General features: G+C 40.2%; 2 protein-coding genes across 5 annotated transcripts in view; both read right to left on the bottom strand.

Moving 5' to 3' along the window:
- Positions 1-2,178: 2,178 nt before the first annotated feature.
- Positions 2,179-5,582, bottom strand: LOC127635188 (regulator of microtubule dynamics protein 1-like). The gene is made up of 10 exons (XM_052115054.1): positions 5,376-5,582; positions 5,092-5,188; positions 4,909-4,996; positions 3,738-3,897; positions 3,567-3,656; positions 3,438-3,493; positions 3,279-3,366; positions 3,109-3,139; positions 2,895-3,028; positions 2,179-2,822 (listed from the first exon to the last, which is right to left on the bottom strand). The coding sequence occupies exons 1-10, from the start codon at positions 5,478-5,480 to the stop codon at positions 2,778-2,780; spliced, it is 894 nt and encodes a 297-aa protein (XP_051971014.1). The 5' UTR covers positions 5,481-5,582; the 3' UTR covers positions 2,179-2,777.
- A 2,583-nt stretch (positions 5,583-8,165) lies between these two features.
- LOC127635176 (uncharacterized) overlaps positions 8,166-17,449 on the bottom strand; it is a 46,336-nt gene continuing 37,052 nt past the window's right edge. For all 4 annotated transcript variants that reach the window (XM_052115039.1, XM_052115037.1, XM_052115040.1 and 1 more), the window contains 5 exons: positions 16,481-16,570; positions 15,247-15,370; positions 14,021-14,154; positions 12,355-12,548; positions 8,166-10,845 (listed from right to left, as the gene is read on the bottom strand). In XM_052115039.1, coding sequence (XP_051970999.1) covers positions 9,933-10,845; positions 12,355-12,548; positions 14,021-14,154; positions 15,247-15,370; positions 16,481-16,570 — 1,455 coding nt within the window. In that variant the 3' untranslated portion in view covers positions 8,166-9,932. The remainder of the gene's footprint in view (positions 10,846-12,354; positions 12,549-14,020; positions 14,155-15,246; positions 15,371-16,480; positions 16,571-17,449) is intronic.

Consider the following 17,449-nt stretch of genomic DNA (forward strand, 5'->3'; position numbering starts at 1 on the left):
TTGCAGCTTTAACCGACTGGATTTGCCTCCGTACAAAAGCTTCGAACAGCTGAAAGAAAAGCTGCTGTTCGCCATCGAGGAGACGGAAGGATTCGGTCAGGAGTGAAACGTCTCGCCTCTTTACGGCGTCCAGCCAAGATCAATAAACCGTGAAACTTGCACAAATAATGTAAATAAGCTATTTTGTCATTTTAAACCAAATCTTAATACAAGACCTCATTTAGCGATCTTTAGGATAACACGATTTCCCTTGAATATACAAGTGCTGATATCGTAATAAACACTTGTGCTGATATCGCAATAAACACTTGTGGTGATATCGTAATAAACACTTTTGTGGTGATATCATAATAAACACTTGTGGTGATATCGTAATAAACACTTTTGTGCTGATATCGTAATAAACACTTGTGGTGATATCATAATAAACACTTTTGTGCTGATATCGTAATAAACACTTGTGGTGATATCGTAATTAAACACTTGTGTGCTGATATCAAGTCAGCACACAAGTGATATCGTAATAAAACACTTTTGTGCTGATATCGTAATAAACACTTGTGTGCTGATATCGTAATAAAACACTTTTGTGCTGATATCGTAATAAACACTTTTGTGCTGATATCGTAATAAACACTTGTGTGCTGATATCGTAATAAAACACTTTTGTGCTGATATCGTAATAGACACTTGTGTGCTGATATCGTAATAAACACTTGTGTGTTGATATCGTAATAAAACACTTTTGTGCTGATATCGTAATAAAACAATTTTGTGCTGATAACGTAAACACTTTTGTGCTGATATCGTAATTAAACACTTTTGTGCTGATATCGTAATAGACACTTGTGTGCCGATATCGTAATAAACACTTGTGTGCTGATATCGTAATAAACACTTTTGTGCTGATATCGTAATAAACACTTTTGTGCTGATATCGTAATAAACATTTGTGTGCTGATATCGTAATAAACACTTGTGTGCTGATATCGTAATAAAACACTTTTGTGCTGATATCGTAATAAACACTTGTGTGCTGATATCGTAATAAACACTTTTGTGCTGATATCGTAATAAAACACTTTTGTGCTGATATCGTAAACACTTTTGTGCTGATATCGTAATAAAACACTTTTGTGCTGATATCGTAATAAACACTTGTGTGCTGATATCATAATAAACACTTGTGTGCTGATATCGTAAACACTTTTGTGCTGATATCGTAATAAAACACTTTTGTGCTGATATCGTAATAAACACTTGTGTGCTGATATCGTAATAAACACTTGTGTGCTGATATCGTAATAAAACACTTTTTTGCTGATATCGTAATAAACACTTGTGTGCTGATATCGTAATTAAACGCTTTTGTGCTGATATCGTAATAAACGCTTGTGTGCTGATATCGTAATAAACGCTTGTGTGCTGATATCGTAATAAACACTTTTGTGCTGATATCGTAAAACACTTTTGTGCTGATATCGTAATAAACGCTTGTGTGCTGATATCGTAATAAACACTTTTGTGCTGATATCGTAATAAACACTTGTGTGCTGATATCGTAAACACTTTTGTGCTGATATCGTAATAAACACTTGTGTGCTGATATTGTAATTAAACACTTTTGTGCTGATATCGTAATAAACACTTGCGTGCTGATATCGTAATAAACACTTGTGTGCTGATATCGTAATAAACACTTGTGTGCTGATATCGTAATAAAACACTTTTGTGCTGATATCGTAATAAACACTTGTGTGCTGATATCGTAATTAAACACTTTTGTGCTGATATCGTAATAAACACTTGCGTGCTGATATCGTAATAAACGCTTGTGTGCTGATATCGTAATAAACACTTTTGTGCTGATATCGTAATAAACACTTGTGTGTTTGGCAGGTTTGTGAAATGAATAAAAATAATTCGAGGATTTTATAGTTTTATAGAGGTTGATCAGGTGCTTGGGGTTTATTTTCTTCTTGTGTCGTTGGACATTATGTTTGAGCGCTTGCATGGCTGCACAGAGTGTGACCTTTGACTCTGACAGACAGACAGCTGTCTCACATACCATTCAGCAGGATTGGCTCTCGACAGTATTTGTGAGTGTAAATCAGTATATGGAAGGGCAGCAGCTGAAGTTTCCATGACTGTCTTTCATATTCAAATAAATGAATTTATTCCAACACGACACTGCTGAAGACCTTTATGAAGATTTTAAGGTTATATGTGTGTGGATTATTTGTAACTACTATTGATTTTAAACAGATTTAAACAATTCAATTGTTTATCTGAATTTCATTTGCACAAATAAATATTCAGTTTATAATATATTTAACAGATGTAAAGATATCTGAAAGCACTGCTAAAACATTTCAACAATGATTTATTAATTATCTAATGCCACAAAAACAATGACTCATAATTACTGTTAATTCCAGAGTAAACCAAATATTTCACCTTTCAAGGATCTCCAGAATAATGAAATGAGAAAATATTCTTGTCGTTTTCAGGTCAAAGATCTCTGGATACAATAAACACTCTTTAATCTTTCAGTCGGTCCAAAGTCTCTGTTTGATCTGTGGACTCGTCTGATCTCATCGAGGGTCGTTCCTCTTGTACAATAATCACATTCTGCTTTTTCATTAAATATGGAAATCTGAAACAATCACTTCAACACAAAGTATTTGTTTAGATTTGAAGTATGATAGTTAATTAAACATGATGAACAGTAAATCATCTGTAAAGAGAATGTGAAGAGAAACAGCATTAATGCGTCGTCATGCGTTGAGTTTCTTCAGAAGATCCGAAGCATCTTTATGTACCTGTATTGGGTCAGAAATGAATATTACAGCTCTGAATATGATATAACAGATAAACATGACGCGTGTCAGAACCTGTTTGTCTTCTTCCGTGACTGCAGGATAATCATGCGCTTTATTGAGCCACATCACGGCCCGCTCGCGGTCGCTCAACATCATGTACGTCTTGCCCAACATCAGCAGGTTCTTACTGTAGAAATTTGGCTCGACTAAAACGAGAAATGAGAGTTTGTTACGGCTGCAGTCTGTCACATGCATGGAAATACAGTTAAAGTGTTTTTCACGGCACCTTCTTCAGCTTTCAGGAAATATGCCAACGCCTGACAGAGACAGAACACACAATCATTTGATTGTTTCATGACAGTTTTAGCAGTAAATGTTGTCGTGGTTACAGAAATATCTACAGGTTCAAACATATGTAAGTGATTATGAGCAGCTGCATCTGTTGGTTTCTTTGACCTCTTCATAAGTCGCCGTCGGAGGTGATGCAAAAATAACAGCTGCAACTTTGCGTTGGTACCAGGGTAATTCAGCGAAAGCAAAACACCTGCAGGAACACAGACGTCAGAGATCCACTCGCACTAATCCTCTTTATTACTCATGTTTCAACAGACTCACCAGTAACCCAGAATATGGACAGAAGTTGCATCTTTTGGATTGAATTCAATTGCTCGCTGCAGATATTAAAGATATTTCACTCATCGATTCATTAAGTGCTGTTCTGTATTCAACATTTCATCATCTCACCTGCAGATGATCTTTAATGATGTAGGAATTTCCTATTTTCACTTTGACCCCTTCATAATCGCCAATATCACTGAGACAAATGGCGTACCACTGCGGAGAAAATCATAATAAACTCAAGAGTTCCTGTAAAACTAATTTCCATCAGTACTCTCAAACTCCGTTATTCTGTACTTTGTGAGCAGCAAATGAAGATTCATTTTTCTCCAGCGCTCTCTTGGCGAAGTCGAAGGCCTCGTATGTCAGTCGTTTCTTGTCTTCGGTTGTGATGCTGGACAGTAAAGAGAGATCACGAGATGCTCGAGCCAAACGCCACAGAAACTCTGCATCATCACTGGACACACGGGAGGAAACACTGTCCATGACAAGATCTAATCTGTTAGCATGAAACATCTGTTAGCATGAAACATCTGTTAGCATGATCTTGATCTCAGTATTCATATTAAGGTGCCGCTCAAACCAGCAGCCTGTGGAGAAAAACATCACCAATACTCCCAAAATTCAGACCTGCTGAAGTTTAAACCTGTTTGTGTTCTGCTGAAACTTTGGCAGTCTGGATCAGTTTGAACTTGAGCTTATATTCTCAGGTGAGTGTTACCTGTCTTTACATTTATACTCTTTTATCCAAAGTGATTCTCAGTGCAAGGTTAGTTTGTATAAGCTCCTGTGATCTGGATGTTTTACCTGTCTTTATACCGTCTCAGGTGGGTTTCGAGCGGTTTGGCCTAACCTTACGGTGTCGCATCGAGCGCTTTAGCCTAACCTTACGGTGTCGCATCAAGCGTTTTGGCCTAACCTTATGGTGTAGCATCGAGCCTTTTGGCCTAACCTTACGGTGTAGCATCAAGCGGTTTGGCCTAACCTTACGGTGTAGCATCAAGCGGTTTGGCCTAACCTTACGGTGTCGCAGGCGTGTTTTGCCTGTCACGAGCGTTTTGGCCTAACCTTATGGTGTAGCATCGAGCCTTTTGGCCTAACCTTACGGTGTCGCATCGAGCGCTTTAGCCTAACCTTACGGTGTCGCATCAAGCGTTTTGGCCTAACCTTATGGTGTAGCATCGAGCCTTTTGGCCTAACCTTACGGTGTAGCATGGAGCAGTTTGGCCTAACCTTACGGTGTCGCAGGCGTGTTTTGCCTGTCACGAGCGGTTTGGCCTAACCTTACGGTGTCACAGGTGTGTTTTGCCCGTCACGAGCGGTTTGGCCTAACCTTACGGTGTCTCAGGCGTGTTTTGCCCGTCTCGAGCGGTTTGGCCTAAACTTACGGTGTCGCAGGCATGTTTCACCCATCTTTATTCAGTCTCAAGCGTTTTGGCCTAACCTTAGTGTCGCAGGTGTGTTTTACCTGTCTTTATACTGTACCAGCAGTTGGTGGAGTTTCTGTGTCTCTCCAGAGCTGTACAGATAGTCGGAATGTTCCAAAACATCTTCAGCTGGACAAAGAGTCAAAAGTTTTAATTCAATGAACCAGCTGCACTGAGACTTTCGTTACAATGATGATAGTGATCAGATGTGAATGATTCATTACCTGTATCAAGCGCACAGACTGTTGTGAAATTATTGATTCTCTCATAGATAAGATATGACAGAGGAGTCATCGTGAAAAACAATGAAGCTTTTCCGCCCTGACAGTCACAAAACACACAAAACTGAATACAAATACAACAACAATCAATAATCAATGATGAACATAAATGAAGTGACCTCTGCTGTGACTGAGCGTGTTCATGACTTCACACACACATGCTGTTTAAACTCTTTCGGTTCTCTATATGATCATGAAATAAGACTCGGTTCAGATTCGGATCTTACTGAAGTTCTGATTCGATGAGTCCAAAAGCGCTCGTGGATTCTCCTCATCTTCACAGTTCTGCTCACAAACCGCCTGAAAGCGCAAAATAAACTCACAGACGCCATCAGACAGTGTATGTTGTTCTGTCACACAGTGAGTGTGTGTGTGTGTGTGTGTGTGTGTGTGTGTGTGTGTTCCGTTGTTGCTCTTGCTCTATTGAGCGGGTCTTCTTCTTCTCATTAGCGGCGGTTCGCAAAACCTGTAAGTGCATTTACCGCCACCTAGTGTTTGTATGCGTCACGCAATTGGGTGTAATTTGATGTTATTGAAAAATGTTGCTGTTCATTTTAAATATTTGAAAATATTTTGTGTGAATTCACCTAAAAAAAACAATCCGGTTGTGAAATTAAAGTTTTTATTATTATTAATATTATTATAAATATTATTACTAAGTGGTGGATTACGGCATGTGAAATTCGGGTGGCAATATTTGAGGATGAGATCCGGGAATGCAAGGAAGAGCAAACGAGTGTTAATGTAATCCATCTTTCTCTCTTGGACAATCGCAAAGTGATGGACACAGCTCAAAATAATTAATGTATATATCGCCGCTGTTTGATGAAAAACACATATCTCCAAAAAACACATTTTCAAGAGCATGAAAAAACATTTTTTCTCATAAACAATCTTGTTACCAGACTGATTAAACATCGTTTCATTGGTCATTTTAATGAACAGTAAAAAGTCGAAATTTCCAAAAGTGGAGAACTGTGTTTTTCATCGGACAGGGACTATATATATATATATATATATATATATATATATATATAAACATATATATATAAACACACACACACTCACATATACACACACACTCACATATACACACACACATGTGTGAGTGTGTGTGTATGTTTGTGTGTGTGTACCTGAATGTGTGGATTATTTACAGTGATGTTTGTGTGTTTCATTCACAGTGCTTTAAATGATTGTGTGTTATTCACGATAAATGTTTTTCTGTAAATAAGGCCAATGCACATGAACTGTTCAATAAATATTTACAGCATGAAAATCATTTTCAAAAGATCAACATTTTTCATAAATGGGCCTGAAAATATTTGTATTGCAAATATTTTGTTTTTCTTTGGAACTAAATGAGGAAATTGAGATATCTTGAGATGGCCTGCAGATGTCGCCCAACAGCAGTGAGACAGCTCAAGTGTGGTGAGACAGCTCGCATGCACATGATGTTATTTGAGGATCCAATCTGTCTCACTGACGTGATTATATACCATACCAACTTTATTTGTTAAGCACTTTACAACAACCAAAGTTGACCAAAGTGCTGTACAGAAAAATATACATAAACATATGTACAATTAATAACCATACAATAAAAACAAAGTAACAAATACAATCAAGTAAATAAAATCGACCTCTTACTAGGTGTCAAAAGCCACAGAGAAAAGATGGGTTTTAAGAAGGGTTTTAAAAACAGATAAAGAAGAGGCCTGCTTAACATGCAAAGGCAGATCATTCCATAGTCTAGGGGCAGACACAGCAAAGGCACGGTCCCCTCTGAGCTTACGCTTAGTTTTAGGCACAGTCAGGAGCAGCTGATCATCTGACCTGAGAGCGCGGACGGGTTTATAAGAGTGTAGAAGCTCAGAGAGGTATGGCGGGGCAAGACCATTTAAAGATTTAAAAGCAAATAACAGAATTTTAAAATGGATCCTAAATTGAATAGGCAGCCAATGTAATGAAGCTAACATAGGGGAAATGTGCTCGTGTTTACGTGTGCCTGTTAAAAGACGTGCTGCTGCATTTTGTACCATCTGGAGACGGGTGATGGAGGACCCACTAACCCCCACATATAGGGAATTACAATAGTCCAGCCGTGTAGTTACAAAGGCGTGGATTGCAGTTTCAAAATGTTGTCTTGACAGAATTGGCTTTATTTTGGCCAGCTGCCTCAAATGAAAGAAGCTTGATTTGACAACAACTTTGATGTGACTGTCAAATTTAAGCTCAGGGTCCACTTTAACTCCTAGGTTTGTAATGCTAGGTTTAATATAGGGTGCCAAGGAGCCCAGATCTACAGGCGGGGTCCCAGTGGTGCCTCCAAAAACCATCACTTCTGTTTTTTTATCATTAAAATTTAAAAAGTTCAGAGACATCCAAGCCTTTATGTCGTCGAGACAATTGAGTAGTTGTCCAACAGAGTTATCATTTTTCTTTTTAAGAGGTACATAAATCTGACTGTCATCTGCATAACAGTGGAATGAAATGCCGTACTTTCTAAGTATGGAACCAAGTGGAAGCAAATACAAAGAGAAAAGTAGAGGGCCGAGGACTGAGCCCTGTGGGACCCCACACAAGAGAGGAGCAGTGGAGGATACAGATTCACCTATGCTGACACAAAAAGTTCGATCCGCTAAATATGACCTAAACCACTCCAGTGCCATGCCACTGATGCCCACCCACTGCCTTAAACATGAAATCAATATCTCATGATCCACTGTGTCAAATGCAGCAGTTAGATCCAAAAGCACAAGGATAACACAGTCGCCAGAGTCAGTCGCTAAAAACATATCATTAAAAACTCTTAAAAGAGCTGTTTCGGTGCTGTGCAAGGTTTTAAAGCCAGACTGGAAAACCTCTAGTATAGTATGTTCTTCCAAAAAGACCAATAATTGACTGTGCACAATCTAGTTGCAGTAATAGAGAGTCCTAAAACATACAGAGAGAAAGAAATAACTACGTCTTTATCAAGATTTGTATTTTTATTTAAATAAAGAGTAACATTGTTGTAATGGAGTGATTGTTGCTACAATGTTGCCTGAAACATTTCTGTATCTTATAATATTCATTGATGTTGAGTCAAAACGTCACGTTCAAATCCTTCCTGAAATAGTGCAAGGACTCAAAGTTGCTATTTTAAACAATAAATAAAAAATAAAAGGACAGGTAAGAAACTGTGAAAATGACATTGTGTCTCGGAAGGGTTTCTTTTAATGAGTTCCAGTAGTGCAAATGTACTAATACATTGAACAGTTTTATACGGGGGAAACAGCGTCACACACATGTTTACATTCTTATCAATGGTGACATGAATCTGATTAAACATATTTAAGAGCTTGAATATTATTTTATTGGTATTTCAAATGTTTTAATTGGTGTTTTATCACCTTTTGACATCTAAACAAACTTCTTTTGCAGAATAAATCCTTCAGTTTTCTTCCTTTTAATACTGATTAACATCAAAATACAGCTTTAATAAAACAATTGCTTGTTAAAAACAATTGTCAAGACACAATATTCTCAGCAAATCAAAAAGTAAAATATTTAAGATGACAGATTTAGCATCAGTTTTATTTGATATTTTTAATGATTGTCCATGTTTTATGTCATTATTGTATGAAGCACTGCAAGTAAATATTGGCACCACTAAACTAAAAGTGCATAAAACTAAATATAATGATACAAAAATATTGTAAACAAACCAAACAAAACCTAACAACCAAATCATCAAAGGTTTCCTATGAAACCGCAGCAGCTAAACCACATCCTGAAATTAACAGAACTTTGAAACGTGTGCGTCAGCGGCAGAAATGTGTGTTTGAAACGGACCACAAGAATTTCCATCTTTTAACATTTTCAGAAATGTACATTATTGCTTCTTAACTGGTGGATCTTGAGTCACAGACGTCTGTCTTTTGGTGATATGGATAATATTAATACAATGTTTGTTCAGTGTTATGCTGGTAAATCACACTTCTGTTGTTGTTTATACATTTAAAGAATCATCTGTTGTCTTATTCAGGCTGACAGTCATGAAGGTGTTTTCAGTTCATGGTCATATTAATACGTTTCAATGTTTCATTTGAAGCCCTTTTTGTTTTATTTGTGTTGCGTCGGCGCTTGCTGTCCTATTCTGAGTCCTGGAGCAAAACCAGTTAAGAAGCATATCTGTGGAGTATTCCAGGAGTATCTGTGGAGTATCCCAGGAGTATCTGTGAAATATTCCAGGAGTATCTGTGGAGTATTCCAGGAGTATCTGTGGAGTATCTCAGGAGTATCTGTGGAGTATCCCAGGAGTATCTGTGAAATATTCCAGGAGTATCTGTGAAATATTCCAGGAGTATCTGTGAAATATTCCAGGAGTATCTGTGGAATATTCCAGGAGTATCTGTGGAATATTCCAGGAGTCTGTGGAGTATTCCAGGAGTATCTGTGAAATATTCCAGGAGTATCTGTGAAATATTCCAGGAGTATCTGTGGAATATTCCAGGAGTATCTGTGGAGTATTCCAGGAGTATCTGTGGAATATTCCAGGAGTATCTGTGGAATATTCCAGGAGTATCTGTGGAGTATCCCAGGAGTATCTGTGGAATATTCCAGGAGTATCTGTGGAATATTCCAGGAGTCTGTGGAGTATTCCAGGAGTCTCTGCGGAAATAATCAAGGGGTCTGTGGAATATTCCAGGAGTCTCTGCGGAATATTCCAGGAGTCTCTGCGGAATATTCCAGGAGTATCTGCCGAATCTCACATTTATTTACAAGAGGAAGTTTGAGACTCACTGCATGAACACATACGGGCTGATCTTCTGCGGTGGGCCATTCATCACACAGTTATTCATGACATTTCTTTGACTGTTTATTTGCCACGGCGGAGAGTCCAGGGGCTCCTCTTTGATGCACTGAAGTAACCCTTGACCTCTGAACTCGTAGCCTGTTTTGTAGTCGCTCTGCATGTATGGAACAGCATAAGAATCGTCTGTGGAGTTTGAGAGCATGTCATGGTGGTTTGACTTCTGCTGCTCTTTGTTCAGGACACACTTGAGAGGTCGCGGCACGGCACTGTAAGCATTCTGATAGTGGCCGCCGTACGTCATCGCGTGACCCTTTGACCTCTGACAGGGTGAATACTGCTCGCCGTCTTCGCTCTCCGCTTTCATTTGAACTCCATCGTAGTTGTTCGTGTAGCGCTGGTGTGCCGCCCATGAGCGTCCATACACATTGGATCCGTTCTCGGAGTCCGAGTCCGGCTCCACCTTTATAGGCAGCTCAGAGATCACATGACCGTCAAATCCCTCACCGTGAGCATCGTAACTGAAGATCTCACTCTTCATGCCATCCTCAAGACTCTCGTACATCTTCGGTATGAATGCATCCACTCTGTTATTATAATATCCCGGAGACAGTCGATATGGTTTGGCGTAGTGTTTGCTCATTCGGGCCCCGGACAGGACGTTGTTGGCCCCGTGAGGTGTCCTGAGGGCCCTGTCGGAGATTCTCCATGAGTCGTCCAGGCTGGAGAACTTCAGTGCAGACCTGCAGAAGTTCAAGGGCTTGTCCTGATCATAGTAATCTTCACTCTTGTACTTGATGTTGTCTTTAGAATGCGGCGTCCAGGGCTCGTGTGACCTCACAGGTCCGTCGGGCTCTACGCCATCACTCATCGCTGTGTGTCGTCTGAAATGATTGTCACTGTAAGAGACAAACACACAATGAGTGAAATTCAGAACTGAGGAACTGTACTGAACATCTTGTCCTACAGTAAGTGCATCTTAACAGGATGTTTTTGAGGCAATATGTCTTGGACATAAAGAGAATATTTTACATGATATTACAGTCGCCTTTGAAAGGTTCCTGTCCACAGTTTTCCTGAGCAACGGCTCCATGATGATTCTGATTGTCGCTGGACTGTTTTCTGGTTCTGATCTCCAAAATAATCAGTGTAAAAACTACAGAAACTAGCAATCCAGATAAAGAACAACACACATTTTAAAGGTGCACTCAGAAACTTTTTTGTTTGTGTCATCTTGGATTTGCACTGACACCTAGTGGTGTGGATGCGCATTATTCAAACACGATAGACATTGGCTGTTTCTCAATGTGCATTTTATTGTGTTCTAATGTTCTCATGGACTCACTCGACGTCTTCATCCACTGCCAAAGTTCAATTCCAATCCTCAAGAACACAAGAACCAAGAATGCATAAAATTACCCAGAATGTCGATGATGAATCGGATGGTGACTTGTGGGCAAAACCTGCTACTATGGTGGCAGATGAAGGACATTTATCACTGAAAGTGGTTCATGAGAGTCTTTATACTTTGCCAACATTAGTTGTATTTTTGGGCATCATTTTAATATAGTAATAACCACATGGAGGACACGAGTGTTTACAGACTTTATTCTTTAACATGTCACTACTCCTTCAAAACCTCACTGGTGTGATGATATTAATCGCAGCCCATCTCAGAACTCGCAATAGATGCATTCTGCGTCTGCCGGTCCTTCCGAGTTCTTCCAAGTTAGCTCGGCAAGACTGGTCTTCATAGGAAAGCAACTCTGCTGTTTCTCAATGCAAATGACACAGAGAACACTGATATTTAGAGTAACGCCATCTTTGATTTTTAACGGGGATGAAAATGAGGAATAATACACTTTACAAAACACACTTTATAAAACTATACAAAAGCTCATTAATCGCATCGTATTTTCCACAACTCATGATGTCTGGAGTCTTTTGTCTTTTTCTTGGAAAGATATTTTTCAATGTTTCATAAGTGGAACGATCCAAAAAACACTTTAAACAACTGTGTAATCTATTGAAGAGATGTATGTCTATCTCTCACAGTCTCATAGAATAAGTCTTCACATGACCAGATGGCATCTGTAACTGATCTAAACATGGCCACCCCCATGAGGAGACCCTCTCCATATTGAATAAAATGAAAACCCCATGCAGATGTGATTGACGAACATTAAAATGACTGAACTCTGTCACACTTTATGAACGCTGTTTTATATCACATCAAACTAAATTTAGGCCTAATCCATTAATTGTGAAAATCAAACCAGATTAACTGCTTCTGTTTATCTGATACAAACTCTAGAGGTTGGGAGTGCAGTTGAAATTAATGGAACTTTGGAAATGAATGGGACTTCTGCTGAAATTAATTGTTCATGATCATGCTGAATGAATCGTACCTGTTAACATTGTGGTTCTTGTGTTTGTTCTTCATCATCATCATCGTGTTCTTCATCTTTATGTCACTGTTGGAGGGCAGCAAGAGGGGAACGGCGACACAGAAGAGTGCGAGCTGAGGCGGCAGAACGCTTCCGGATGGAGTCTTCTTCCTCTGACCGTGAAGAAACTTCAGTTGCCCCTGAAACTGCATCGTCTGCAAACACACATATTCAAACATCTCAAACTCCTCATTATCATCACTGTAACTGCTGTAGTCACAGGTGTAAACACAGGTGTAATCACAGGTGTAGTCACAGGTGTAGATACAGGTGTAATCACAGGTGTAATCACAGGTGTATACACAGCTGTAGTCACAGGTGTAATCACAGGTGTAATCACAAGTGTAATCACAGGTGTATACACAGCTGTAGTCACAGGTGTAATCACAGGTGGAATCACAGGTGTAGTCACAGGTGTAATCACAGGTGTAGTCACAGGTGTAGTCACAGGAGTAATCACAGCTGTAGTCACAGGTGTAATCACAGCTGAATTTACAGGTGTAATCACAGTTTTAATCACAAGTGTGATCACAGTTGTAGTCACAGGTGTAGTTACAGGTGTAATCACAGTTTTAATCACAAGTGTGATCACAGGTGTAGTTACAGGTGTAATCACAGTTTTAATCACAGGTGTAATCACAGGTGTAATCACAGCTGAAGTTACAGGTGTAATCAGTTTTAATCACAAGTGTGATCACAGTTGTAGTCACAAGTGTAGTTACAGGTGTAATCACAGTTTTAATCACAAGTGTGATCACAGGTGTAGTTACAGGTGTAATCACAGGTGTATACACAGCTGTAGTCACAGGTGTAGTCACAGCTGTAGTCACAGGTGTAGTCACAGGTGTAATCACAGGTGTAGTCACAGGTGTAATCACAGGTGTATACACAGCTGTAGTCACAGGTGTAATCACAGGTGTAAACACAGCTGTAGTCACAGGTGTAGTCACAGCTGTAGTCACAGGTGTAGTCACAGGTGTAATCACAGGTGTAAACACAGCTGTAGTCACAGGTGTAATCACAGGTGTAAACACAGGTGTAGTCACAGGTGTATACACAGCTGTAGTCACAGGTGTAGTCACAGGTGTATACACAGCTGTAGTCACAGGTGTAATCACAGCTGTAGTCACAGGTGTAGTCACAGGTGTAATCACAGGTGTAAACACAGCTGTAGTCACAGGTGTAGTCACAGGTGTATACACAGCTGTAGTCACAGGTGTAGTCACAGGTGTATACACAGCTGTAGTCACAGGTGTAATCACAGGTGTAAACACAGCTGTAGTCACAGGTGTAGTCACAGGTGTAGTCACTCTCTTCTGTACAGTAACTTTCAGACGCTGCTGAGATCTGTCATCATGTATCTGAACACCATCATTTCTCAACATTATCTACTTTAAATGAGAACAGAGAACATTTGAAGTCCTGGTCTGAGTTTTATTCATGTGAATGAAATCCTCTGATTCACTTTTTCTCAGAGATGGACTTTGGCACAAGTGATCTCTTAAGAACTGAAGTCTGTTTCTTGATGATCCAGTGGAATCTATTAACAGAAGAAACTCATGGAAACCCTAATTGGGTTAGAAACGCAGCTCTGTGTTCTGAAAAGTAAACAGTGAGATTCGCTCACCAGAAATCCAGACGTGCTGTCCAGTAAACAGCGAAATCGCAGGATAAAACAGCGATTTAAGAAGCAGGTGAATTCTGGAGGAACGTCGGCCGTCTCATTGGAGTGAAATAAACTGCTCACAACAAAATCTTCACCTACAAAACACACGAGCAACAAAGCTTAGAGTGAAGGGTTATACAATATAAACTCAGTTCTTCTGAAATTAAATTGAATAGTTTCTCAGCTAGTGGTTTGGGACCTATAAATCTGGGTCTATTCTGATCGGGGAAACACTTCTACAGTAAATAATGATATGCAACTATCCATATATTCATGCAAGTTAAGAAAGGGAAATAAATTGACATATCAACTTTAAAAAGGGAGAAGACACTTTACCAAGTTTAATTGCATATATTTTGTTATTGATGTCAAATGTTGTGCAAAGTAACACACTATGTGTAGCACGTTGCGTCATCAGCACAGCCGCACGGCTTGGCCTAGATTTTCTTGACTATTGCACGCGGTCCTCGACTGTGTGGATCGTCCCGCTGGCCATTTACTGTAGCAACTGCTTTGTGTCAGACTCACAAAGCAGTTGCAGTGCGCATGCGTCGAATGCGTTCCTATTCATTTACATTTACATTTACATTTATGTATTTGGCAGACGCTTTTATCCAAAGTGACTTACAGTGCACTTATTACAGGGACAATCCCCCCGGAGCAACCTGGAGTTAATGTCTTACTCAAGGACACAATGGTGGTGGCTGTGGGGATCGAACCAGCAACCTTCTGAGTACCAATGTATTATACAGAGCACTTATTACAGGGACAATCCCCCCCGGAGCAACCTGGAGTTAAGTGTCTTACTCAAGGACACAATGGTGGTGACTGTGGGGATCAAACCAGCGACCTTCTGAACCTTCTCTATTCGTCCGTAACATGCATAAACGAAGTATACCAGGACCTGAAGTCTGTCTCTAATTCAATATTTGTCCCAGTGTTTGTTTCACGTGTTGCACTGGTGAATCACACTTCTGCTGTTTATGCTTTTATTACAAAAATAGCAAAAGTTCTTATTCATTTTCCCATGTCACGTTCCTCATTGTCTCGACCTCTGCAGTTCATGTTAAGATCATACATTTCTGCATTTAAGGATATTCCTGTTGATATTTTATACAACAGTTTCAGGAAAGTGTTGGTCCTGTAGTAAATCCAATTAAACTAGAGAGCCGTGGTTTAACTCGCACCCGTGCCGGCCTGCAAGTCAGATGTCGTCAGTGACGGGTTCATGGCCCAATGCAGCTGCTGTCTGAACTCCTGCCGGTCGTCCACATGAATATAATCGAACACATTCTGATGCATCACATCTGTCTGAGGAGAGACACAGAGAGATTACTGTCTATTAATGTGTTATTCTATTTTACAGACATTCTCAGCTTTGGCAATATTGTGTCATTTATGGCCATTTTGAACTGAACTGTGGGAGTTAGGGTAATACGCTTTGACCCTAACGATGAAGGTCAAACTCTGGTGTTTGTAACAGTAGGAGCCCCTCACAGGTCTGACCTTTGACCTCTGATCTGCAGACCTGAGGTGTTTGAGGGTTACAACACTGTAAATCCTCATGTTTGATGTTTAGGGCTTTTCGAGTTTTAGATTCCTGGCCATCTCCGGTTGTGTCAGGCGGTTTGAGCCGTGGCTGGCGTATCGTGAGACTGCGGGGTTGTGATGTGTTAAACGTGGCGTAACACAGACGACCAAAAGAGCACCAGAAATAAACTCACATTGAGAATTCTTTCTCTTCTTGCTTTCTGTCACAAATGACAGATTCTTTCTAAAATATTTAACTTTGCCCCAAAATTTCCATATTAGAGGTACACAAAACTTTCCCTTGTGTCAGCGGACAGCAGATCGAATGACTGAGAGATTCCGACTCTTAAACGCAGAAAATAAAGTTCTTTAAAGGATAATTGTGCTGTCACAGCTTTAATCCTTAAACACACAACTACACACAAATACACACTAACAACATGCAATTATGACGAGCTGCTGCACACAGCACTCACATGAGATCAGTAACCTTCTGTTTTATTCTACATGGGGCAGGGGTGCCCACATAGGGGGTGCCATTTTACAATCACATGACCAGCTGAATACGACAGTAACAATCTTGGTATTGGACACTTTCACTCTTGGATGAAATGAATCATGTCTGATTGTGAAAAGGGAATTTCTATGATGGCATCTGTATCTGAAAACTACTGATTTTGAATCATGCTGCATCCACGCCACTAGGTGTCAGTGTTACAAAGTGATAAACCTGTAACATGATAATTGCAGTGCAGGACTTTGTCTTCATATGAAATTGAAAGGATGGTTCAAATGTTTTTGAATCGTTCAAAATAACAGCAGGAACATGTTTTAAAGTCAAATTTGATTTGAGGTCAGTGTTTTAGTGATAAACATTCGAGATGTTCTGACCTGGTGGAAGCCCAGATAGTCAACTATAGAAGAGGATGCGTAGAAGACCATCCCATCAGCACTGACGACCAGTACAAAACCTGCTAAAGACTGAACACAACAAACACACATGTGCATCATCAGTGACGTGTGCTTCACATGAGCTTCAGTACATTTAAATGGCTTTATTTGCATATTATTAAACAGTTCAATTCATCTTTATTTTGTACTCACATGGAAATTGGTCATTCCCCTTCTGTCACTCGTTGTGTCGATGTAGTGACACTAGGTGTCGATCTTGAGAGCCCAGATCACCTCGGATCTTTGAGAAAAGGCCAATGAAAATTGGAGAGTGGAATTTGCATGCCACTTCCCCGGACATACGGGTATAAAAGGGAGCTGGAATGCTGATTTGGTCAGATTTATTCTTCAGAGCCGAGTGGTTGTACCATCAGCAAGCTGAATACTACTGCTGTTCCATTCACCTCTATAGAAGCGAACGCTGTTGGAAATACGGCGCATTTCAGCGGCTTTCTCTCCTTCTGCACGCCAACTGCAGACTCGCCACTGAGCGCTTCGACAGCGCTACTAAAGAGTTTATTTTCTGCTAAAAGAATATATTTCTTAACAGAGCACACACATGGACGTTGAACATCTGCATCTTTTATAGATGCCGTCCTTGTGTGATTCCTGGGTGCGATCGTTATCTCTCCGCCTCCGATGGCCACGTGCGCTGCCTCACGTGTCTGGGCAGTGATCACACTGAGGCAGCGTTTATGGATGCTATTCCCTCTATAGCGATTTGGGGAGTTTAATGGGCACGGTTTCACCAGGTAATTCCCAGCGGACCTCCCATTCCCCAGCAAGCCCGGAGGCTGAATCCTCGCAGGACATGCCTCATCCCCTCATGGGATCTCTCCGTGGTCCTCCTGGGCCTTCGGAGAGCCCCATTTGAACCACTAGAGTCAGTCAAGCTGAAAGCCCTCTCTT

This window comes from Xyrauchen texanus, chromosome 42 (assembly GCF_025860055.1).
Source record: "Xyrauchen texanus isolate HMW12.3.18 chromosome 42, RBS_HiC_50CHRs, whole genome shotgun sequence".
Classification (NCBI taxonomy): Eukaryota; Metazoa; Chordata; class Actinopteri; order Cypriniformes; family Catostomidae; genus Xyrauchen; species Xyrauchen texanus.